The sequence below is a fragment of the Sitophilus oryzae genome, unplaced genomic scaffold, assembly GCF_002938485.1.
Source record: "Sitophilus oryzae breed Bouriz unplaced genomic scaffold, Soryzae_2.0 scaffold_360_pilon_pilon, whole genome shotgun sequence".
Classification (NCBI taxonomy): Eukaryota; Metazoa; Arthropoda; class Insecta; order Coleoptera; family Curculionidae; genus Sitophilus; species Sitophilus oryzae.
In genome coordinates this window covers 612,243-637,756 of record NW_022146930.1, presented here as the reverse complement: position 1 = coordinate 637,756, position 25,514 = coordinate 612,243, and the positions used below count along the sequence as shown (strand labels likewise).

Below are 25,514 nucleotides of genomic sequence, written 5' to 3'. Positions count from 1 at the left end.
CCAGTGAAAGAGGAAGTGACCGAAAACAATAATTGAATACGTCAATCAATCCTAACTTATGTCATATACTAACATACCAAATATCGTTTTTTATCTGAAAAAATAAAAAAGTTATAAGGGTGAGCCACTTTTGAGTAAAATCCGGTAAAATAAATAGCTAAATCACGTCTTCAATACGTCATTCTTTTGACACCAAAAGATGAAAAAACTTGTAACGTCACTATTATAGCCTACTTTCCCCCAAAAAGATCCAAGCCTTACCGATTATCGCGCGTTTTATTATGTCTGTAGAAGGTAGACAGCATGTTATATGCTAAATATGACAGTAGCGTATAGCGATTCAAGGAGTATTCCGCACATCTAGTAAACCTGTGATTCCGATTTTCGTTCCACTGTTCCGAGAGAATAAAAAAAATGAAGGATGCGTGCAGTGCATAGAGAGTGGCGATTTGAGTTTTAAGAAAAGATTTTCTTTGATTTTAAAGACGGGTAAGTTATTTAAATATTTAATTATTGAATAAAATATCATAAAATAATTATTAATCAAATTTTGTTTAAGTAATTTTGAAAATTTTTTATTTGAGTAAATTGTGTTTTCTAGTATTGGAAATCAATAAAATATAATTTTCTTTCTTACATTCCAATACTTTTTCGTAGTAGGAAATTAAAAAATAATAGTTAGAAAAAAGTAAGAAAAAACAAATGTTGTTATAGAAAATTTGTTACATCTATATACTATGTGGTATTATATGCGGAATTTATTTTATTATTATTCTCATTAACAAACTTACGAGCGAAAAAAAAACGGCGTCAAAGTGTGCTGGGGAACGAAATTCGATGATAATTTTGGCGAGGTCAATCTCTAGACGTCATTACTTGTCCTGTACCCTTCCTTATTTCTTAAAGGCACTCACTTACTGCTAGTTACCTTTAAGAAGGTGGTAACTTATTTTTATATTGACTACAAATGATTTATTTTTAATTAGTGTTAACTTTTGACAAGTTTTATCTCAATTTTAAGTAAATGACGTCTCAAAATTATCATTCCCGAGCTGTCTTCGACGCCTTTTTTTTCGATCATACGGTATTAATATATTTATATGGTAATTTAGTAAAAATTTCAAAGCAAGACCTTGTGTGATTTGGATTATATTAACCCTGAATTAAATACAAAATAATACAGGGTGAGTCTCAAATAAGTGCAGATATTTTCAGGGCTGGTAGATCTCGATAAAAGAAACGTATTTTCTCTTTACCGTTTTTCAAATAAGTCCAAAATAAACGAGATATTTTGCTTTGAAAATTAAAAAAAAGCTTAAATTTTGAGAAACACTCGATCTTTTCTAGGTTTTCTTTTTTGTAAATTTAATCTACTACCTATATTGCCATATTCTGAATGTTTTTAACTATAAATAAAAAAAATCCAAATTTTTCCAAAATTTTCGCGAAAAAAACTCATAGAAGTGTTTATAAAATATTTTCACTTATTTAAGGCTCACCCTGTATAATTTAAGAATTATAATAATTAATAAGAGAGTAAGAGTAATATATAAAAAAATAAGAATAATATACATCAAAATTAAGTAAAATATTATTTTCCATTATTTTACATTCAAAAAGAAAATTTAGAAATTATACTTTTATTTAAAAAAACATATTCTTAGAAGAGATATGAATGTGAACAATAGCTATACAGTTACCTGGGTTTTCTTTGTTCAAATTGACTAAACTTGTTAAATATCTTTAGGCAATATTGCCATATTTTCAAGATAGTTCATTTCGTTGAATTTATAACCATCAACTTTTTATTTTATTTCCAATACAATATTACCTACTTAGAACAGTAATTAATTTCTCCTAGTTTAAGATCCTTTAACAAGTAGCCTAAAAATAACCCAACTATACAGGGTGTCCCAATATTTCGTGCACATAGAACTACAACGTACTTTTGGAATCAATATAAGTGCTTTTAAAAAATAGTGCTTCAAAATAAACACATTTTTTAAAATATTTTCAGAACAGTTATTACGATTTGAATGAGATTTAGTGTGGCTTTGTTTTGCTAAGTGCTTAAACGTTTGATTTTCACAATAATCAAGAAAAAGTACGGGGAGAGTTAAAACTACCCCCACCCCTACATAAATGTTAGTAGAAATATTTTCACTTTAGTAGAAATAACACCACTGACGACTGTTTTTTTTTTCACATAAAATGGTCCACTTAGTATTTACCACTTGTAAAAAAACGCTACATTGCATATTTTTTTACCTAGCAGACCTACAAAATATACAGGGGTTCCAATATTCAATTATTTTCATGTTATACTGAAGAAGAATACTTTATTATTAAAACATTTTAGAGACATTTCTTATGAAAAATTCTGAATAACTGTATTTAAACATTGGCTAAAGGCCAGATGTTGATTTAAGATGTTAAAAAAACTGCTAGATAATGGTCTAACGAACCTATTAGATTGTTTGAGTAAACATTCAAGTAATAAAATGAACATATAGTTTAGAGAAAAATATGTCGTTAAAAACCAACATCCACTCTGCTAAAAAATTATCATTTAAAAATTTATATTAGCACAATCTGAGATGCTTACAGGAATTTTCAATTTCAGTTTTGTATATGACCCGGATGTAAAAAATCCACCAGCTTTTTTTACTGTAAATATTAATTAACAAGAACTATCTAATTTCTATTTTGTAATCAAATATTAACTTAAGAATTCCTGAGTTCAAAAATTGATATGTTAATAGCCGTTTTAGATAGTTAAACCAAATTAAATAAACATGTATAATTAAAATTTTCAGAACTGAAATAGGTTCTAAATAAACCCGTGTCTTTCATCTGTGGCAAGGCAAACAGAAAATGATTAAAAATACCATTTATTTGATTTGTTTAGGTGATTTTATGGTAAAAGCATAAATTGGTAATCAACTTTTGTTTAGTTCTTATTTTAATCTCTCACAGTGGCGCATCTAGAGATTGATTCTGGGAGGTGCCAATATTTAAAGAAAATACTGGATTTACATTAAATTTTCGCTATCGAAAGATATTATTGTGACTGTGAAAAAAATTAACTTGATTAGGTCTGGATATTCCATGTTGATTGGTATTATTAATTTCATTCGTAAGTATCTTCTTTAGACCACATTTTTTATCTTATTTATAAACTTCTTCCTGGGAGGGGTAATTACTAGTAGTGGGAACTATCAAATGAATACTATCGAAACATTCGATAGTTGCAATTCATTCGAATAATTCGATAGCTAGTAAGAAAACATTCGTTGAAAACTATTCGAATAAAAAATATCGAATAGATCCGTCAGTAGGAGATATTAGCCGATTGGGCTCCTCCACATGCGCAGTTCGCTTGACCTTGACATATGTGGCTTTCAAACCTCCTTGAGTGATTCCAGAAAGAACCTTGTTGTGAGACCTTAAACGACCTTTAAGGTTGACTTTCAGATGTATTTGAAATGCTCGCCCGGCGACGTAGGTTTCTTTCCGAGAAACCCGACAGCGGTTGGTGGCAATGCTAAGTGAAAGAAGCCGGCATCTTTGATTTTTGCGGAGTCAGATATAGATAAGGACACATTATTTTTTTATTGAGGTGCTAGTATTTACACAAAAAATACATTATGAAGGGCGCTGTTGCCATATTTTGGTATTAGTTGATATTAGCAAAGAATATTATTGTTTGGCTTTTTAGTTAGTTAGGGAAAGTATGTCTATATATTCTGCATTTTTTTTATTAATATTCTATTGTTACACTGCAATAATACTTGTTATTTTGGATGTAGGAAAATAAGTTTTAATGTTTTTAAGCAAAGACTGGTTTAATAAATAATAATAACAGTAATAATTTGTTATACCTATTAACAATAAAATTTAAAATCATTTAATATAAATATTTTTTTTTAGTCTCTAAATTTTTTGTGTGTGGCAACGTTGGTTTATTAAATAATAATAATTACAGAACTAATTTGTTATATTAACAACAAATTTTAAAATCATGAAATATAAACATTTATTAATTTTCTAAGCATGCAGTGTAATGGAAGAAAAATATAAATAAAAAATTAGAAATCAAAATTATTTATATTAGGTGCTTTATATTACTATTTAAAAATTATATTTACTTTTACTGGCATTTACTTTAAAAAATAAATGAAATATTTCTTCGCAAAAAACTACATGTAAGAGAATTAGCATAAACAAAATAAAAACATCGTTAACTTTTTTTTTAATTGGCACGTGTAAAACTTTCATTTTAATTTTCTCACCCCATAGTTTGAGTTCGATAACCATTTACTTAACCACATTACTTAAATATGATTATTAAGTTCAACTAATTCATATTATTAAAACATCTAAAATACAAATATGTATTTTTAAAATTAATTGTAAGTTCATCTCATCTCTCTTAAAAATTGCTACTTCTCAAAATTTCCCATTAAAAAATAGACCATATACCATATAAAATTAAATAATTGAAAGATCGGTCTACGGAAAACCACACAAATTTTCGGAAAAATTTTGACCACCCGCACATGCACACAATCATCAATAAATAAAATTAAAAAATAACTACTATTTTAATAAACGCAAAAATAGCACAGTATTTATACGGCGAAGTTATAAAAATTTGGAAGAACTAATAATGCACTGACGCATACAAAAATCAAACGAATACTAAATTTCATTTGTCAAAAGCATTCGATAGTCGTGGCTCAACGATAACCATTTAGTCGCACAGCGAGGTTGTCACATATGCTTTAGTATACAAATGAATGAATGATTTTATTCGAATAAAACCATTCGATAGTTGAAATCATTCGTTCATTAACCATTCGATAGTCTAATTCATTCGATAGTTCCCATCGCTAGTATTTGTATTAACCGCCGAACAGAACGCCGACTGTCAAAGTTGACGTTAAATTTTAAGGGCTCCGATAGTTTCCCGTAAATTTTTCGAAGATGATTTTTATCACTTTTTGATATTTTTGTGGGAGATTTTGTGTGTTTACTTAGTTATTTGTGATTTAATTTGTGTTTAAAATGCCGTCCCGTTTTAGTGAAACTGTTTACGATGTAATTGGACAACTACCGAGTTAATATTTTCTAAATAAATCGAAAATATTCACGAGTTTTTATAGAGAGCATCGGAGGCTTTAGGAATTTCACGCTCGACTATGCAAAGAATAAGTTCCAGAGTAATCGTGAAAGATCAAGAACAAAAAGCAGCAACAAGTTACACATACTGTGCGGGAATTCACTGGGGCTTATGTAACTTTTTATTTTGTACATCGTACTATCTATTTACATCTTACAATTATTGTAGATAGTGCAAAAGCCAAATTTAATGTTAACGCTGTAACACTATCATGAATACAATAGCTCCCTACTAATAGCGATAGCACCTTAAATGTTTACATCTAAAGCCCCGTTCTCAGAACAGCGACTGTCGCCAGCGACACGTCAAAAGGACCAATGAGATTTGTACAAAATTCAAACAGCTGTCAATTTTAAATTTAGTACAGCTCCCATTGGTTGTTTGAAATGTCAAACTGTGTCGCCAGCGACACGACGTCGTTCTGAGAACGGGGCTTAATGGATCAACTCAGGAATTACGTGAAAACCAATATGGCGCCGAAAATGATGACGAAAGTTCCTAAGTTCGCAAATTGGACCGTAGGTTAACTGAAAGCATTTTATAAAAATATATAGAATTATACAAGGTGTTCCCAAAAAAAGTTTAACATCAAAGTTGTGTTTTTTCTAATGGAACACCCTATATATTAATCGATTTTCGGATTCTAGGAAAAAAATAAAGGTGAGTTTTATTAAAAAAGCATATATTATACCTAAAATTTAAGGATTTTGACATATTTCACATTTTGTCAAAATGAACAGTAAATTTTAAATTTCGATAACAGCTACCTAAATTTTAGATGGCCTTGTATAGCCTAATATTTAATTACAAACCAAATTGAAATTTGACCCGAAAAGTTATACAGGGGGAAACAAAATTAATATGGAACATTAATCACTTTTAAAAGCAAGTTACTCCTTTATTTTAAATGGAACGCCCGGTATATTATTCCGGTGTTCAATGGAGAATTTATATATCTTTAAAATATTATTAAGGTTGCCTACCCCTAAGATAAATATTTTCCTAGATATTTTAATTTTTATGATTTTGCGTTAATAAAAAAAAATAAAGAATGGTCAAGCAAATGACGTCTAGGGGCTTTAGAGCTTGACCTCGCTAAAATTATCACCTATTGTCATTCCCAAGCCGTTTTTTTTTCGATCGTATGATACTTCAGAAATACCAAAAAGTCAGTTATAGAGATTTTTGACTAGAGGACCCTAGTCTACTTTAAACCAAATTTTAATTACAAAGTCTAGCAAAATGTGTTTTAAAAAATATTGCTAAGGGATTTTACAGTTTTTAACAGTAAATTTTTATCTACCTTCCGTTATCTAGCCAACAATGTTCATATCGTCAACATACATAATTTTAACTTTAAGTGATACTAAATATTCCAGTAAATTTTGTTGCTATGTTTCAAGCCTACTCATCGAACAAATATAAGAAAATTGTGATTATTTGACTTGGTATGAGAATCATAATTATAAACTAAACAATCCTTGGTATAAGTATATTCATTTAGGGTATTTATCATCTTAAATAATTAGGTAATTAAACAACAGCTATATACGAGGGATACCAAAGAATACTAAGGGTACCGTCTAAAGATATTCTATGGGCTGGCAAAGGTTAGTCTTGGGTCGAGATTTCCGTATGTAAGAAGAGTAAAATGCGTTTATAATGTACTGAACAAAGAGAGGGCAGTAAACACGTTGCCAAACGTATGAAATAAACCGAGAAACTGTGCACATCGCTAAGAGACGTGGAAAGGGATATAGCAGATTTGTCGCAGTTGACCGGTCGACCCAATCAATACCTCTGTCAGTACTTAAAGTTCTAGGGAAAGGTGTACGTCATGCGTTCAGCTTCACGATTTAATTACGTCCCGTGATACTTAATTTGTTTATTTATTAACGAGTCGTTGTAATTTTCCCTATAGCTTGAATTTTTTTAAGTGCAAGCTAGAAACACTTGCATTTTTGGTAAAAATAAGTGGAATTGAGTGGGTGTTCGATAGTGGTCGCGCTATTAGAACTTAAAATTCAAAAATCGATACCTCGAAATCTATTAGAAATAATAGATTGTAGTTTTTTCAAGAACTTTGTTAATATTTCTGCTGTATTTTTTTTGTAGACAGTATGTGAAAATCTTTATCATTAAAAAAATTACACGATTGCTGAAAATTGCTATGCTCTAAAAGTAAATGGATGGATTGTTTACAATTTTTGAATGGAAAAAACAACCTTATCGAATTTTTCTTATGTAAACATATTGTAAAATATCCGATCTTGAAAATAAAAAAAAGTTTCAATATCTAAAGAGGTTCTTGAGTTATGGCCTGTTATGTGTTAAGAAGTCGAGTTTTTAAATTATCGCGATTACTGACGTTTTTTCGTTATAAAAAAAAATGACACCCTAACGATATCCTTGTAATTCCATTTCAGATGCTCAGAAACATATCTAATGATTTTATATAATTATCTCTTGAAAAAAAGTCTTTTACAAATAAGCTGTTTGCGATCGTGATTTTACTTTACTTGATAGGGGAAAGACCTACCGGCAACGCTGCAACAGCACGCCGTCGCATTTCTCTCACTCCGACTTAATAAGATCTCTATGCGATTTACCTCCACACATGTATATAATGCCGACCCAAAAGTAACAGTTGCCGGCACGGTATATAATGTTTAATAAATAAAAAAAGTATTTTTCTTATTTAGTTATGCCTATGAAATTCTATATAACTTTTTAACAAAAAATAGGAAAGGTATAGTAAATATAAAATTTCAAAATAGCAAAGTAGTATGTATAATTAAATAAATTATTAGTCTCCAATACTTGTTACTGTATAATAAGTAATAATTTGATTTTAATCTAAGCTCCATAGGCTTTGATTGTTATAAATCGAGAATATATCTATATAGTAAATAATTACAGGAAACTAGATTTGCTATTATCGTCACTCAGTTGGAATTCAAAACACTAATTAATACAATTACATAATTTTTACACGATTGAACATTTTGTCTGTTATAATTCACAGCAGAAGCTAGTATGTTAACGCCATATATATTATTTTTAATTAATTTTTTAGGCATTTTTTACGTAAAAAACGTCGTGACTGTATATTTTTTTACTCAGTAGTTTTATACAGGTACGGACAAAAAGTTATTACTCTTCAAAACAGTGAAAACACATGTAGCTGGCGCCCCCTACAAATAGGAGTCATATTGACATCAAAATCAAATTTATCATGTCAAAAAACTCCCAGACACCAATTTTCATCTAAATATTGACGTTCCTTTAGAAATTATTTGAAAAAAATCGAATTAAAAATGAAACTTCTACACCCTGTATCTCCGAAACTAAATATTTTAGGACATAATATATATACAAACTTTTTAACTTATTTTTACCTGTATAATACGTTGCCGAAGTTTCCGGAATATCGGTAGATTTTAAAAAATATCCAGTAAAAGTTAAAGGGTGGTCCAATTTTCAAAAAGCTTCTGTATCGGGCTTCCTATTTGAGATATTCATTCCAAACTAATTTAATAAAATATGAGGGCAATGGTGTAAAGGATATTTTACAACATTACACTACATTTTTAGAGATATACAGGATGATTCAAATGATTTTTTTCTTTTTCATAATTTTATTATTAAATATCCTATTTTTATCTTTACAGATCTGAAGTCATGACACCCACGAAGAAATTATGCACTTCCTCTGGCTTCTTTTAGCATTTTCGAGTTTCAACTTGTCCAACTGCTACGAAGAATGCGACGAGGACATATGCCCCCCAGTGGTGATCAGACAGCAAATCCCCAACCTCGAACAACTACCCCCGCTGCTTGGAGAAGACAAAGCCACCGGTTGCCTATGTCGAGGCTTCAACGACACGCGTTCGGTATGTTTTGGTCGAAGCGGTTGCACTCGCATGCCCAAATTCATGAAAATACAATCGCCTTGGTTCAAACTCACCAATACCCACATTACCAAGCTGCTTCCAGGTGATTTCGACCAAATAGAGCATTTGAGAGACTTACAGATTGAGGGAAACTACGAATTGGAGTTTATGTCACCTGGATTGTTCCAAAACTTATCAAGCTTAGTGAATCTTTCCATTTCTTTCAACACCAAACTCAAAACTCTATCTCCTGACACCTTTACAGGACTAACAGCTTTAAGAAGATTATTTTTGAAGAAAAATGGCTTTGATACCATACACGACATCACTATAAACCTAAAACCAAGCATGGTACCAAATATAAAAACATTAATCTTGGATTGGAATAGTTTTGCCGCTATACAATCAAACGATTTTCTACCTATGACCAACAGCACTCTTCAAGAACTGAGTTTAATATTTTGCAGAATTGACAACATAGATCAAGAAGCCTTTGTTCCATTAAAGAACCTGCGAGCGCTAAGATTGGGAGAGAATACAATAAGCAGCGATCAACTCTCAGACCTTTTCGAGAGAATGTTTGAAGCAAACATAGACCTCAAGGTGCTTAATTTATTTTATATGGGTTTCAAAAAATATGTTCCTAAACGAATGATGGAAGTGATAGCTAAGATGAACGTATCACACTTGAACTTGTCAAGAAACAGGTTTGAAGTACTTAAAAACGAAAGTTTTCCATACATGCCCAACTTAGAGTACTTGGACTTAAGAGAAATTCTTCCTTCAAACATCAGTGAGGACGCTTTTTTGAATTTTCCCAACTTAAAAACACTTCTGCTAAGTGCTAACAAGCTAACATCAATTCCAAAAGCAGTTTTTGTCTTGCAGAATTTGATTTATCTGGATGCACAAGAAAATTCACCCGCAGTCAACAACGAATACTACTTCAGGCTTCAATATGAGCAGTTTTCAAACATGAAGAAACTGGTTTATCTTAATATAAATTTCAACGGGCTGTCTCATTTGTTCAATACATCTTTCGTAGGTCTCACTCACTTGGAGGTCTTGGAATTGAAGAACTGTTCAGTATTTCATATTGAAAACAACACTTTCCTTCCTTTAGAAAATTTGAAGATGTTAAACCTCGCAAATAATTATCTTTTACATGACGATACAATTCCTAATGTGTTTTGGAGTTTAACTAAGTTGGAAGTGCTACTTTTAGGTGGTTGTAAGTTGAAATATATTTCGTCTGGACCAAGCAACCCATTTAGAAACCTAAAAAACCTAAAATATTTAGGCTTGGATAAGAACTTCTTTACAGCAATATCACCCACAGATTTCCTACCATTAAAATCAATCATTCAAATTGATTTATCATCCAATCTGCTCAATTCTTGGGAGCACAGGATTCTAAGCTCTAACGAAAACATCACTAAGTTGATCGTATCCAGGAATAAAATCTCTGATATAACCTTAGCAATGTATCAGGACTTTTCCAGGCTAAATAGTGTGGATCTTGATCAAAACGTCATACATTGTAGCTGTTTTTTCACTTACGAAGCTTACAGAACTTTTACCAAAGACAACTATAGTCCAGGAATCAAAAATGGGTCGGTTTTTCAGCCTCCTTTAGAGTGTACTTATCCAGATAGTCTGGATAACGTTACCTTGATGGATTACTTGACCAGAAAGGAGTACGCGGAGAGTATATGTGTTCTAGTTCCCGAAGGAGTGTACTTATTCTTGCCTTTATCCATAATTGCTATACTTTTATCCATACTAGCTGGGCTGGCTTTTTATTACAGGTGGCATATAAAGTACTGGATCTTTTTGTCCAAGCTCTACTTGAGTAGAAAAGGAAAAATTCGTCCTAAAAGGGAGAAAACTGGATATACGAACTACGAATATGATGCTTTCGTGTCTTACAGCAACGAAGACAGGGATTTTGTAGTGAAAATGGTTACAATGTTGGAAAACAACGAACCATTCTTCAGACTTTGCGTCTATGAGCGAGATTTTCAAATAGGAACCATCATTTCCGAGAGTATTCTGGAAAGCGTGGCCAAAAGCCGGAAAACTTTGCTCGTAATCAGTGATAACTATGCTAAATCACAATGGTGTCGGTGGGAGAGTCAAATATGCGACCATCACAGGCTATTCTTCGAAAACGAAGATGGAGAATACGTAGATGATTCTTTGATTCTCATCAAACTTACTTCTGTGAGCGAACATCATCTCACACCCACATTGAAGTACTTGTTGAAAACCAGAATCTACCTGCAATGGGAATTTGATGAAGGAAAGCAACGGACCTTTTGGGATAGACTCAGAAACACTTTAGGGCCAACAAGACTACTGAGCGAAGTAACTCGTATGTAAATATTGTGTAAATAATGTGATATTTTTTTAAATAAAATTGTTTTTGTTTAAATTACTTTTTATTCAAAAATAAATATGAAAAGGTAGCTCACCAGTAAAACACCTGACGTGTATATTTAGTTGCCTATAAAAATAAATTTGCTGATTTTATTTTATAAATTAAATTAAATATATATTAGATACTTTACCATTATAAAAACACACTAAATCGAATACTGAAATATTTTATAATCTTTTAATGGTATAATTCGTTTTCACTTTAATATATATTTTTTATGAAGTTTCTCGTTTAAAATCTAACCTCTAAATTTCATTAAATCACGTTCAAAATGGTCGATGAAATGCCTTAATGGATCGTTTTTAATGTAAGTTTGCCGGTAAGGCGTTTTCTAATAATCTATTTCAAGTTTAAGCATAGTTTTATGCTGTCCTACTATTACTAGTGCTTTCTGCAATAACATACCATAATGTCATCGACAGAAACCGACAAAATCGAAAGATTCGAAAGTGAAATCATGGATGAAAACATGCCTTCAGAAAATCCAATTCTTGAAAATTCCATAGAAAATAATAGTGTACCTCATGAGAGAGAAATTCAAGAGCTTTCTGGTAATGTAGTTTCAAATAAAGAAGTTGAGGTTGATTCAGATAAAGTATCACAATGTAAAAATAACGAAAATTCATCTGAAGAAAATGGTGATATTCCGACAGAAAAACTAGTAATACATGATACTGTATTAGCAATGCCAGAAGAGAAAAATACTTTGCAATGTAATAGTCAGGCTGTACTAAACAATGAAGGCAAGACCTGTGATAATAATACTGAAGTTTCTGTACCTACTGAATCGAAAGTATTAAAAGAACATGATAGTACAAGTTTTAAAATTGAACCTGAAGTATTACAGCAGGGTATGAACAAATTAAACATAACAGAAGAGACTATGCAGCCGAAGTCAGAGGTGATTGTTAGAAAACAATCGGAATCTTTGAGACAAATTCTGGGTTATAATTCCGACAGCTCAAGTGATGTAGGAAATTTTTTTCTCAAATTGTACCTATATGTTTGGTTAAAATTAATCATTTTTAGGATGAGAGGTTTAAAGAAATGGATAAAATAACTGAAGTAAGTTGGAAGAAAGGAAAAAAAACTAAAATAAATATTAGCTCAGATAGCAGTGATTCCGAAAGCGATTCATCCACAGCTACTTCGATATCATCCGAGTCTGACTCTGAAACTGATTCAGCATCAGTTATTATCACAGATGATACATTTAGGTATGTTAATAATAATGATTTTTAAAACATTTGTATAAAGATATTGGTAAATTTTAAGAAACGGAAATGCTACAGATCATACCAGCACAGGAGCTGTCAAAAAAACTCATCAGGCTGGTTATGATCCCAATGAATTTCTATCCCCTGTACCTGATTTATCTCAACTAAGTATAGATACAGAGAAGGAAGAATTTTTACATATTGGCTATGTAAAAGTCATTATTTCAGAAATAGGTAATATTAACGTTTTTTTCAGTCACACTGTATTATAAAGCTTAAAAATGCAATATTTTTATGGTTTAATATATTTTTTAGTTACTATAGACGCCGTTCCTGGTAGTCCAGCCTTTGACATCGACACCTTACTATTTATAGACAATGAAAACGGTGGTAAAAAAATCTTAGGCCCGATTTTTGACGTTCTTGGCCCAGTGTCTGAACCGATGTACTGTGTACGATTTAACACAGCGGAAGAAGTGAATTTGTTCAGCTTAAAAGGCGGCGCAAAAATCTATGTTGCCCCTAAAAACGATTGCACTACCAAGTTTGTTTTTTTGAAGGAACTTTTAAAGTATGTTTTCAAATCAACACAATAATATTTTTAAGTAAAATGAATATTTTTTTTAGGTTGAAAGGTTCTGATGCTTCGTGGTTGAATGACCAAGAAGAACCGGTAGAAATGGGTGATTATTCTGATGATGAGAAGGAAAGAGAGGCGAAACGAGTGAATAAGCAAGGGCAGCTAAAAAGGAAGTTCGATGACAGCTTGGAGCGACATAAACGCTATGAGAAGACGATGAATCAGTGCAATATATTAAATACTAGGGTGTCGAAGTTGAGAGATGCCCATCACAATGTAACACAGCAAATTAGGTAAGGTTTAAAAACTTTTACTTGTTTATAATGTTGTCATGGCTATTTTTTTTAAGTTGGCTTTTGAACGTCAAAAAAGTCGTATTTTTTTCACTGATTTTCACCAAACATCCCCTTTAGAACATTTTCAAAACAAAACAAAATCTATACTGTGCGAACAAACACTAGAGGCGCTGCTAGTAAAATAAAACACTAAATCACCACAATACACCAAAACACTTTTACTTTTACACTGGACGCGCGTTTTGCTATGTTAGCATCATCAGCAGATGCTACTCGCATGATACTCGCTCAGTGGGCACCGAGTGGGCATAGCAAGATCTAGCCAACCGAGTCAGAGCCCACCGAGCGTAACAGTTAGATTTCCGCCACTAGAGTAGCAGGAACAAAGAACTTGAAGGAATTGGACCGTTGTCTCTGTTCATACTATCTTTACATTTATTAATTCTGATGCTTTCATATACATCTAATTGCCTGTAATCTGAGACTTGTTTAATTAATTTTAAATTATTAAGACCTATACAATGTTCTTTATCAACAATATGTTCGCCAACGCAAGATTTATCTGGTCTACCATATCTTATCTGAGCTAAATGTTCTTTAAATCTAGTTAATATTGATCTTCTAGTTTGCCCAACATATTTCTGATTGCAATCTTTATAAGAAATTTCATAAATATCCGACCTTTCCAGTGGACGTGTTTTATCATTTGGATTACCTAATAATTGTTGTAATTTATTATTAGCACTATACATAAGTTTATAATTGACATTCTTAAAAATTTCTTTTAGACCACGGGATAACTCTCTATCAAATGGTATTGAAAAATATTTTGACGTATCTTTCTCCACTTGAAAAGTCGAATTTTCAGAAATCAGTAACCTATACCTGATTTGTTTGAATATGATTGTGCAGTGGACTGTTGATTTTTGTGTGTATGTTGTGGATTGAAAGAAGTTGTAACTTCTATGAAACTTTATTTTTTTTTGTGTTTTACAAGAATATGTGTACATTTCTTTTTTTGAACATGGCTGCTATGTCATTCTCTACGTCACCAATATGGCGCGCTTTAGGCGCTAAATTCAAATTCTCTATTAAGTAACAAACATGGCGCCGGCCTTGAAATACTTAACTATTTCAATATATAAAATAAAATATTAATTTGAATTAACAATATTAACTTATACAATATCAAAAATGGCACATATTACTAACATATCATAACTTATATTAGTATATCTTAGCTTAATAATACATATCTAGTCTGCCTGAGGCAGCGGACAAATTTTATGTATCGCTCTTCTAACAATACCGCCACGGACACGCACCAGCACTACCCGAACCTTATCGTCTTTGCCGGGAATCACCTCCATGATTCTACCCAGTTGCCAACTCATGGGGGGAAGATTTTCGTCCTTGAGGAGAACCAGCGAGCCGATGATAATGTTGCTGTTGTCCTCCTTCCATTTAGAACGTTGTTGTAGGGTATGCAGATACTCATTTGACCAGCGGTTCCAAAAACTCTGCACCATTTGTTGTAGTTTCTTGTAGTGGGACAATCGGTTCAATGGTAAATCAACTACTGCTTGTTGAGGAACTGAGACCAGAGCATCGCCAATTAAGAAATGTCCTGGGGTTAATGGGTAAAGGTCTAAAGGGTCATTTGAAAGAGGGGATAAAGGTCTGGAGTTTAAAATCGCCTCTATTTGAGTCAAGACCGTGTAAAATTCCTCAAACGTTAAACTAGCATCGGTAACAACTCGTTTTAAATGATGTTTAAACGATTTTACTGCCGCTTCCCACATGCCTCCAAAATGAGGAGATCTTGCAGGTATGAAATGCCATTCGATAATATGATCTTTAAAATAGTTATAATACTTTTCATTATCGTTTAAGTTTTTTAATATCTTATAAACGTCTTGCATGTTGTTATGAGCACCAACAAAGTTAGTACCGTTGTCAGTATAAATATGTCGACATAGACCTCTCCGAGATACGAATCTCTTAAACGCGTTCATAAATGTTTCAGTAGTAAGATCGGAAACTAACTCAACATGTACGGCCTTAGTAGCTAGACAAACGAATATACATAAATAACATTTAACTAAAGTCCGTGTTCTTGATTTTCCGTCTTTTAAATTGTAAAATCCAGTGTAATCAATGCCACAATGATAAAACGCCCTAGAAGGTGTGATTCGCGATTCAGGTAGATCACCCATTTTTTGAACCGCTGTTTTTGGATTGGTTTTAAAGCACGTGAGGCAATTCTTTAATACACTGCGAACAGCATTACGACCATTAATTGGCCAAAATTTAGTACGCAATCGTGCAAGAATTAATTGACTACCGGCGTGTAAACATTTATGATGCTCGTGTTTTATTAAAAGCTTTGTTAATATGTGTTTTCCGGGCAACAAAATAGGATGTTTTTGTTCGAATGTTAGAGATGAATGTTTAAGTCGCCCTCCTACTCTAATAAGACCATCCTTATCTATAAAAGGATCTAATGATAAAATATTACTATTTTTATGAATCGACTTGCTCTGACATAAAAGAGCTAGTTCTACTGGAAACTCCAGTGCCTGAACCATTTTACACAATACCAGAGTAGCTCTTTCCAACTCGTTATGGGAAAGACCCTTATCTAGTTTATCCTTATTTCTAGAATTATGATTAAATCTTAAAATATAAGCTACTACGCGCTGTAGTTTAGAAAAACTAGAATATCGAGAAAATATTGAACTGTCAGTAATTGTATGATACGTTAAAATAATCTTTTCCTTGCGCATTTCGGGAATTGTATCTATTTTAATTTCACCTTTTGATGGCCAATGATCTATGGATTGAGTAAGCCACTCAGGGCCATGCCACCACAATTTAGAATGTATTAATTTTGAAGGTTGTAAGCCACGAGATACAATATCCGCAGGATTATCTGGGGAAGGTACATGATACCAATCGGAATGTTCACTCAAGCACTGAATCTCTGACACTCTGTTGGCTACAAATGTTTTCCATCTGTTAGGTTGATCATTTAACCATGCCAACACGATTTTAGAGTCTGTCCAAAAGTAACAAGTAACATCAAGTTTCAATGCTTGTCGAACCGTGTTCATTAATTGAGCTAACAATAACGCTGCACATAGTTCTAATCTCGGTAAAGATATGGTTTTAATCGGTGAAACACGTGATTTAGAACATATTAAATTTGATAAACTATGACCACTGTCATCGGTCGACACAATGTAAATGCAAGCACCGTACGCTACTTCTGATCCATCAGAAAATCCATGTAAATATAACCTTGACGGTTTGGTCAGTATAACATGTCTCGGAATCTGTATTTTATTTATGTCTGTCAGGGTATCGATAAAATCTCTCCAAATGTCTTGAAAATCGCCAGGAATTTCTTCATTCCAGTCTATTTTTAATTGCCAGAGCCGTTGTAGGAATAATTTGCCTCTTATAATGCATGGGCATATGAGACCCAGTGGGTCGAAAATAGTGGCTATTGTAGATAGTATAACCTTTTTTGTAATTGGTTTCTTTAAGTCTTTATATGTTATAAGATACTGAAATATATCAGTTTTTGTATCCCAATATATACCTAATGTTTTTCCTTTCATATCTGATGATATCACGTACTGAGATTGGCTTTCATTTTCTGACTCTTTCTTTAAACTTATATTAAGAACTTCTTGTTTATTTGATCGCCATTTCCTCAGCGTTAATCTTGAATTCGACAAAACTTTTTCCAGCCCTGATTTTAGCTCTATAGCTTCTTCAATGGTGGATGCTCCGAAAATTAAATCGTCCATATAAAAATTATTTAAAATTGTATCACTAACTATAGGCTCAGTATCCTTGCAATTAAGCCCAATTTGATGTAGAGTACGTGTGGCTAGAAAGGAAGCGCTAGCTGTTCCATAAGTAATTGTATTCAACTGATAATGTTTAACTTCTTGCGATGGTTCTTTGCGCCATACAATTCTTTGTAGATTGCACTGCGATTCATTGACAAATATTTGTCGGTACATTTTTGCAACGTCCGCTGTAATGACTACATTAAATATGCGTAAGTGTACTAAAATATCAAATAAGTTCCTCTGAACAGGACCTATCATCATCACATCATTCAAAGACAACCCTGATGCCGTTTTAGATGATGAATCAAAAACTACTCTTACACGTGTAGTACTACTATCTTCTTTTACTACCGCGTGATGTGGTAAATAATTATGTATTTCATTGGATTTATCCAATTCGATATTAACTCTTGACATATGTCCTAAGTCTTCATATACTCGCAGAAATTCATGATATTGTTTACGTAAGTCATCATTGCGTGCTAACTTACTTTCCAGGTGCTTTAAACGCTGGATTGCTGTACTTACTGATTCCCCTAATTCAGTATGATTGCTCTTCAACGGAAGTTGTACTGTGTAACGACCGGTAGTGTCCTGTTCAAAATGTTTTCGAAAATGTATTTCACAATCAAGTTCTTCATTTGATAACTTTGTATTATCAGATGACAGATCTTCAATTTGCCAAAAAACGCTCGAGTTGTTCGTTTAGAAGTTTATAATTTGGCGTAAAAAGACAATTGGAACTACATTAGAACAAGAGACTATTTCAGAAGAGCTTGACTCAGGAATTTGTAATGGACCGGCTAATATCCAACCTAATTTAGTTTGCTGTAAGATAAGACCATATTTATTTAGTTCGATTTTGCCTGATGATAGTAAAGAAAAGAAAACTCCGCTGCCTAACAGCATGTCTATCTTACCTGGTTTATTATATTCTGGATCTGATATTTCAATATTGTCTGGAATGTTCAACTCGGAAGGACTAAAATAATACTGTGGCAACTCACTTGTTATTTTGTTTAAAATTAAAAATGACAGATTTGAACTATACGAGCTATCAGTTGACTTAACTTTGGCAAAAACTCTTTTATTAATATTTAACTTTGTTTGATTAATTCCTGTTACCGGTATTTGAATCGGTAAAGCGTCTAGTTTAAGCACTTTGAATAATTCATGAGTCATAAAATTCGATTGAGAACCTGAATCTAATAATGCTCTACATTTGAGAGGCTTATTATTTATATCAAAAACATGTATTTGTACGGTGGATAACAATACTTGCTCATTTACTGATTTGGAATGTAACAAATTTTGTTCTAGAGAAGTCACGCTCACGATGGAATCTTCTGCATTTGACAGAATCTGACGTTCTTGTGATATGTGAACACTGGAATGTGTTGGTTGAACTGTAGATAATTCTGTGCAATTTGATGTAGGTGATTCTGTAACGTTTTTTTCTTTGACAATATAATTATTGAAATGCAGTACAGTGTTATGTCGTTTATGACATTGCTTACAAGCACTACTACTTCGACATGTATTTACTGAATGTCCGAATTTTAAACAATTACAGCATATATTTAATTTGTTTAATTCCGTATATCTTGCCTTAGGAGAAAGAGCTAATAATTTATCACATTTGTAAATCATGTGATTATCTCTGCAAAACCTACAATCAGTTCTAAATTGATCATTGGCTTTGGTGACTAAATGACTTGATGAACGCATGAATGATTTATCTGACTTAACTCCTACTACCCTATTTGTTTCACGAGTGTCTAATGTTTCGAGCAATTGTGCTTTATTTTTAAGAAAATCTAAAAATATAGTTATATCTGGTAGCTGATCTGACTTTAAAGATGCTTCCCATTCGCGTCTTGTATGATTATCTAATTTATTGCTTAAAATATAAATCAATAATGTATCCCAGGTACTGATTGGTTGTCCTAATGACTTTAAAGCTCTCTGATGTTTAGAAAAACCGTCTATAATTTTTCTTAAGATACCGTGATTTTCTTTGCTCATAACGGGGAGCTCAAATATGCCTTTTATATGATTTTGAACAATTACACGTTTGTTCTCATATCTGTCCTTCAGCAATTGCCATGCTATATCAAAATTGTGATCGCTGATTTCTAGTGACCGAACTACCTGAATCGAGTCATTCTTTAAAGCCGAAAGTAAATAATAAAAGCGTTGAATATTGTTGAGTGACGGATTATCAAGAACAAGTGCTTTAAATCCCTCATAAAAGGGTAACCAGTTCTCGTATGTTCCATTAAAATGCGGCAGGTCGATTTGAGGTAGTTTTATGTTCATTGACGGATTTAAATAATTATTAGGAACTACTTGATTGTTGTTAGAGTGTGTTTTATTAGTGTTAATTAAATATCTGAATCTTGAAACTAAATAAAAATATTTGTCTTCAAACTCATTCCTCTCAGCACAAATTTCGTCAGAATTGTCAATTAATTCTATAGAAAGTTGTACAGTTTGGAATTCGTTCCATGTTTCATCTAATCTTTGTAAACGAATATCAATTTCATCGATTTTCTTATGATTCGCTGCATCATCTAAAAATAGTTCAAACCGAAATAATCGATTTTTAAGCATATTGCATTGAACTTTTAATGTTTTGAATTCTTCGTCCGACATTGTTACTATTTATTATAATTGTTTAAATAAGTATGTAACTGATTTATGTTTAAATAATTATGTTTCTAATTATTTTACCTATTAATTTAAATTTTGACCCCCATGCAAACGTTAGCGTGAAAAATTGTTCGGAAGTCGTTTTGAAACCGACATGTAAACGAATAATATCCAGAAATAACCGGCTAAATTGAATGCTATGATTTTGCTTAAATAATTCACACTTTGTATGTCAAAACTACTGTAAATGCTTGAAATTATGTTAATTATACAACTATCCTACCTGATACTATGCTAGTTTAACGACTATAATGTGTTTTTTATGATATATATGAGATTAAATTGACTTTTATTGTAAAATCAAATATTAGCTTTGGTTTAAATGATTGTATGAGCTAGGATATAAAGGAATGGACCTACTTGATGAATTGCTGTGTCTTGCTGAATGAATTCTGTTATGATTTGGCTTCTTTTGTTTGTTGTAAATGTTAGGTTCAACTCCTTTTTCGTGTATTCTTGCTGATTTCTCAACCGCTTGATGCTATCCGGCTCGAAGGACCAATGATTTGTTTGAATATGATTGTGCAGTGGACTGTTGATTTTTGTGTGTATGTTGTGGATTGAAAGAAGTTGTAACTTCTATGAAACTTTATTTTTTTTTGTGTTTTACAAGAATATGTGTACATTTCTTTTTTTGAACATGGCTGCTATGTCATTCTCTACGTCACCAATATGGCGCGCTTTAGGCGCTAAATTCAAATTCTCTATTAAGTAACAAACAATACCTATGTTTTCTAATTATTTTATCAACTAGTGAAGGAGAATATCCACTACACTCAGCTACATTCCTAATGTAACCTCTTTCTATTTCATATTATCTTTCGTTGGTAAGTGGAAAATTAAGTAATCTATGAACTAAGAAATTTAAACAAGCCATTTTATGTTCAACACTATGATGTGATTCATTAGGAATATATCTGCGTGTAGTGGTATTTTTCCTATAGATATAAAATTCCAGGCAATTATTAGTATTTCTAATAACTAATATATTGTTACGGATTCCGTGGGTCCACTATTTAAACTCACGATAAAATACTTAACAATTTATTTGTCTCACTCTGTACACACAACTTATACTATTTACAACACAATTTATGCAACTACTATTACTCTAACGGTATTTCGCGGTATTATCAAACTTCAGACTTCAGACTATCTTCAGACTCGTCCAACTGTCAAAGCGCGAGCCTTATATACCCCCTGGCGATGGTTTCTGGGATTTTCTAAAGAATTATATAATTTTCTTTTACTTTCTGGCGAATTCGCCAGGTTCCTCAATGCACGTTGCGGTTATGTAGCAATAATGCAGTTATGCAACCAGTAATACACCTTGACAATATCTAGAAATAGTAATCTGTCATTGTTCTCAATTTCATGTGTAAATTTAATGGAAGGAAAACGATTATTTAACTTAGAAATAAAATTATCTATGGTGTCTGAATGTGTGTCAAAAACAGCAAAAATATTATCCACATACCTAAACCATACTCGTGGAAAATACTCAAACTGATTCTTAGCCTCCACTTCAAACCTGCTCATGAATAAATTAGCCAAAAATGGAGACAATGGATTACCCATTGCTGCACCTTCCCGCTGTTCAAAAACGTTGTTATTAAATTGAAGACAATTTTGTTTCATACATATCGACATAAAGTTAACAAACATTCATTTGTTGTTTAAATATGTCAATATTTTTATTTCGTCGTGTTTTGTGAGTATTCGGTGTGTGATTTTGGGAATTTCCTCATTAATTACTGGTGTATTTGTACTTATTTTACCAAGTCCATTTTATTTTAATTATTTTATTTTTGCGACAAAAGAATGGCAGTTTTTTTCGTTTTCCAAATCCCCGGAAATATTCTAATTGTTTTGTACATTTTTTTTCAGTTTATAGGTATGTAAAACACATAATTTATAATAACATAATAATAATTTTTTATTTTTTATTTTTATAAACGTTCGATCGGTATTGATATAAACATTTCTTTTTATTGTGACAAAATAGGTATATTAAAATTAAATTATTATATGTTATATATAAATTACAATTTTTAATTGTAATTTTTAATATATAATGTAATTTTAATATACCTATTTCGTTACAGTTAAAAAAATGTTACTATAATATTCAAAAAAAAATAAATTAAATATAGGAATCTATATTTCATGAATTTAGTGCGAACAAACTCAAGGGGGCGCTTTTTTAACTTTCATTTTATGACATATAAGTCAAAATTCTAAAGGGGGATGTGAATACATATACACATATTTTTTTATCTACATTATCACTTTGTCTTTTCATTATTTCAAAAATTCTATGTTGCTGAAAATTATAAAGTTCCCATAATTGGTTAACATTAGTCTGGGTAACAAAATTCTCTGTTAGGGAGCAATTTATGGGCGTTCTATAAATATTTAATATAACATTACTTAAACAAAAACTTCAAAAATACCAAATAAGTTTTTTTTTCAAGGTTTTTCCACATAAATGAGACATAATCTTTAAAAAAAATAAAAAATTAATAAGAAAAACAATACAAAATTAATAAAATCATGTAACTATGTTACTTATAACGACTGCACTGTTCTCCAAGCTCGGCCTACTACCTTTTAAATCGATGTTTCTTCTTAGAAAATTAGACGATGTTAGACGACGCGTTTAGAGATTTTTTTCGACTGTTTATTTAAATGTGTTTTGTAGTAAATTGATCATGCTCCAATATTCTGTCTGCATTCTTGAAATACCTTCCATAAACACAAATCCAGTAGACGTACTTTAGAATAAAATGTTTTTTTGTAGACCCTGTAGAAGGGATTCCAATGCAGCCCAATTCTTTCCATCGTTTAACCCATCCATACCACCTCCAGGATTTGGCAGGCCTGCCAACTACCATTTTCCCTCGTATACAGCGCCGCCACCAGTGTTTAGCCAGTCCCAAGTGTTTAGTCAGTTGCCTACTCTACCCGTGGTGGGATCCATGACAGATCAGTGGCGTTGGAATGACTTAAAGTAAGGTTAATTCATTTAATAGTTATTTAAGTTTGTTTTAGCAAAAAAATAGCATTGAACCAATAACTGAATAAAATTATTTTATTTAATGACAATGTAAGTAATCTGTTATTTATTTCAGCATGTCTGCCAGACCTCCTTATCCAGAGGAACAGCGCGATCTCAACAATAGTTTGTAAAATTATTGATTTTGCTGTCATTTTTTTTAGTTGTTTATGTCAAAAAGCCGCTTTGTTTTTATTGCTATATTTTCGAAAAATTAAAGTAAATAATAATTATACTGTTATCTTACTGATTAGTATCACACAAAATATTTTCTTAGAGGTCGGTAGAGATGGCAATTATCGATAAATTTTGGCAAATATCGAAGCATTTGTTACCGTAGGATTGAAAAAAACGGTGTCAGAGTGGTCTTATTGTCGAATGTCATTTCAAGGACCACTGTGACGCCGTTTTTTTTTCTCGATAATATTGAAATTTTTGGATTGTGAGTTAAATACATTATGTAAGGTTTTGTTAATGTCTGGATTTAATGATAGTAATAAATAAAACAGAAAAAAGGGTAGCTAAAACTGTTTACTTCAAACATATAAATATTATTTCAAAATATCGATTCGAGGACATATCGATATTTTAAATATATCGATATATAGCGCCCATCTCTATCGACCGGATGTTGTTTCTTCACACTGTTATTATCAGGAAGCAAATACAATGTTAGTTTATAGATACTTGAAGAATGTGATAATGAAACCATATAATGATAAAAAAATACAGTGAAGTAGGTCTTAATTTCTGATCAGACCCAGTATAACAAATGATCGAGAAAAAACGGCGTCAAAGTTTTACATAAAAATACAGTAATCTTCATTTCAAAGCTCACTCTGAGGCGTTTTTTTTCTCGATCGTATGGTAGGACAAAAAACGATTTTAGGACCAACTTCGTTATTTTTTTATGATCATCATATGGTATTAATTCTGATAAAACTAAAGATTAAGGTATGATGTATGAAAACCGACGCATGTATTATGTTTTCCAGTGGCGTTCTGAGGGTAATTTTGTAGGGTTGAAATACAAAAAAAAATCTTATGTGGAAGATAGTTTTGTTTATATGATTAGTTATTTTTGATGAAGGAATATTTATTTTTATATAGGCTTAACTGGACATTTTTAGTATATATCTTAGAGATAGTGTTTATAGTGTTTAAGAATGTTTGTTTTATTACACAGTTGACAGTTAAAAAATAAACTCAAAGAATTTTGGTGTTTTTGTGACAACCTGTGAACACACTGTATATAGTAAAAACTGAAATGACAATATCAATGACATTTCCCATATAATTTTACATATAAAATGACAGCGATCTACATTTATAAGCCTTCTTTCACGCCGTTTTTTTTTCTTCCATAGTATAGTACTATAATTTTAGTGCGAAGATGACTGAATTACCCTATATTGTAAAATTTTATACCGTATGATCGAAAAAAAAACGGTGTCAAAGACGGATAAAAAAGGTGTCAAAAAAAGGATAGAACGTTTCCAGAAAATGTTTTTTCTTGAATATAAAAAAACAAAATTACAACTTTCTTAAGGCCAACTGACAGCAAGCGCCATTAAAAAATAAAAAAAAGATGAGTAAGGGCTAAGTAATGACGTCTAGGGCTTGCCCTCGCCAAAATTATCATCGATTGTCATGCCTCAGCCTTCTTTGACGCCGTTTTTTTCGATCTTATGGTATTTTTTAAATATGTTGTACGACTGTTGGCATGAATTATTTTTAATCCTGGTAAAATAAAACTAACTTTTAAAATATCATGGAATAAATAAATAAAATATCAATTATAGTGGTCTTCAGACTAGATCTTGTGGTTTTTAACTAGTTTTCTTGTTGTTTACGCCAGTGGTTGAACGAATAGATATCATACATTTATCGCTGATATTTAAACAATAATTTTATTATACCGGGTAGCACAAAAATATGTATTCCTTGTAATATTTAATAATTCCTTTATATATTGATATAACTCTAAAAAAAGAAGTTTTTAAGCTATATACCACATCTAATATTGTATATCTTCGTGGTTAATTACAAAATCGAGATTTTTGGAAATTTTCAAAGGATTGAAACGAGAATAATGGGTCACCCTGTATAGGCAAGGACAAGACGCTTCAAGAATATAAAGCTGATGAATTGGAAAAGGTGTTGCTGTTAGGTGCGTACGTGTGTAAAGTTACGTTCAGCTTCATTGTTTTTAATCATACGTGCATTTTTGTTTGAGGTTATTTATTACTTTTACGTGGCGGCCATTTTTATTTACT

At 31.8% G+C, this 25,514-nt stretch overlaps 2 protein-coding genes across 3 annotated transcripts; both read left to right on the top strand.

Moving 5' to 3' along the window:
- Positions 1 to 266: 266 nt before the first annotated feature.
- Positions 267 to 11,601, top strand: LOC115885070 (toll-like receptor 2). The gene is made up of 2 exons (XM_030903831.1): positions 267 to 489; positions 8,854 to 11,601. The coding sequence occupies exon 2, from the start codon at positions 8,884 to 8,886 to the stop codon at positions 11,455 to 11,457; it is 2,574 nt and encodes an 857-aa protein (XP_030759691.1). The 5' UTR covers positions 267 to 489; positions 8,854 to 8,883; the 3' UTR covers positions 11,458 to 11,601.
- A 164-nt stretch (positions 11,602 to 11,765) lies between these two features.
- On the top strand, positions 11,766 to 23,446 carry LOC115885071 (H/ACA ribonucleoprotein complex non-core subunit NAF1). Of its 2 annotated transcripts, XM_030903834.1 has the most exons (8): positions 11,766 to 11,822; positions 11,938 to 12,485; positions 12,545 to 12,732; positions 12,791 to 12,966; positions 13,048 to 13,303; positions 13,360 to 13,605; positions 22,984 to 23,193; positions 23,315 to 23,446. In XM_030903834.1, the coding sequence occupies exons 2-8, from the start codon at positions 11,973 to 11,975 to the stop codon at positions 23,370 to 23,372; spliced, it is 1,647 nt and encodes a 548-aa protein (XP_030759694.1). In that variant the 5' UTR covers positions 11,766 to 11,822; positions 11,938 to 11,972; the 3' UTR covers positions 23,373 to 23,446. The 2 variants fall into 2 exon arrangements, with proteins under 2 accessions (XP_030759694.1, XP_030759693.1); XM_030903833.1 differs by having other exon boundaries at positions 11,776 to 12,485.
- The last annotated feature ends 2,068 nt before the right edge of the window (positions 23,447 to 25,514 follow it).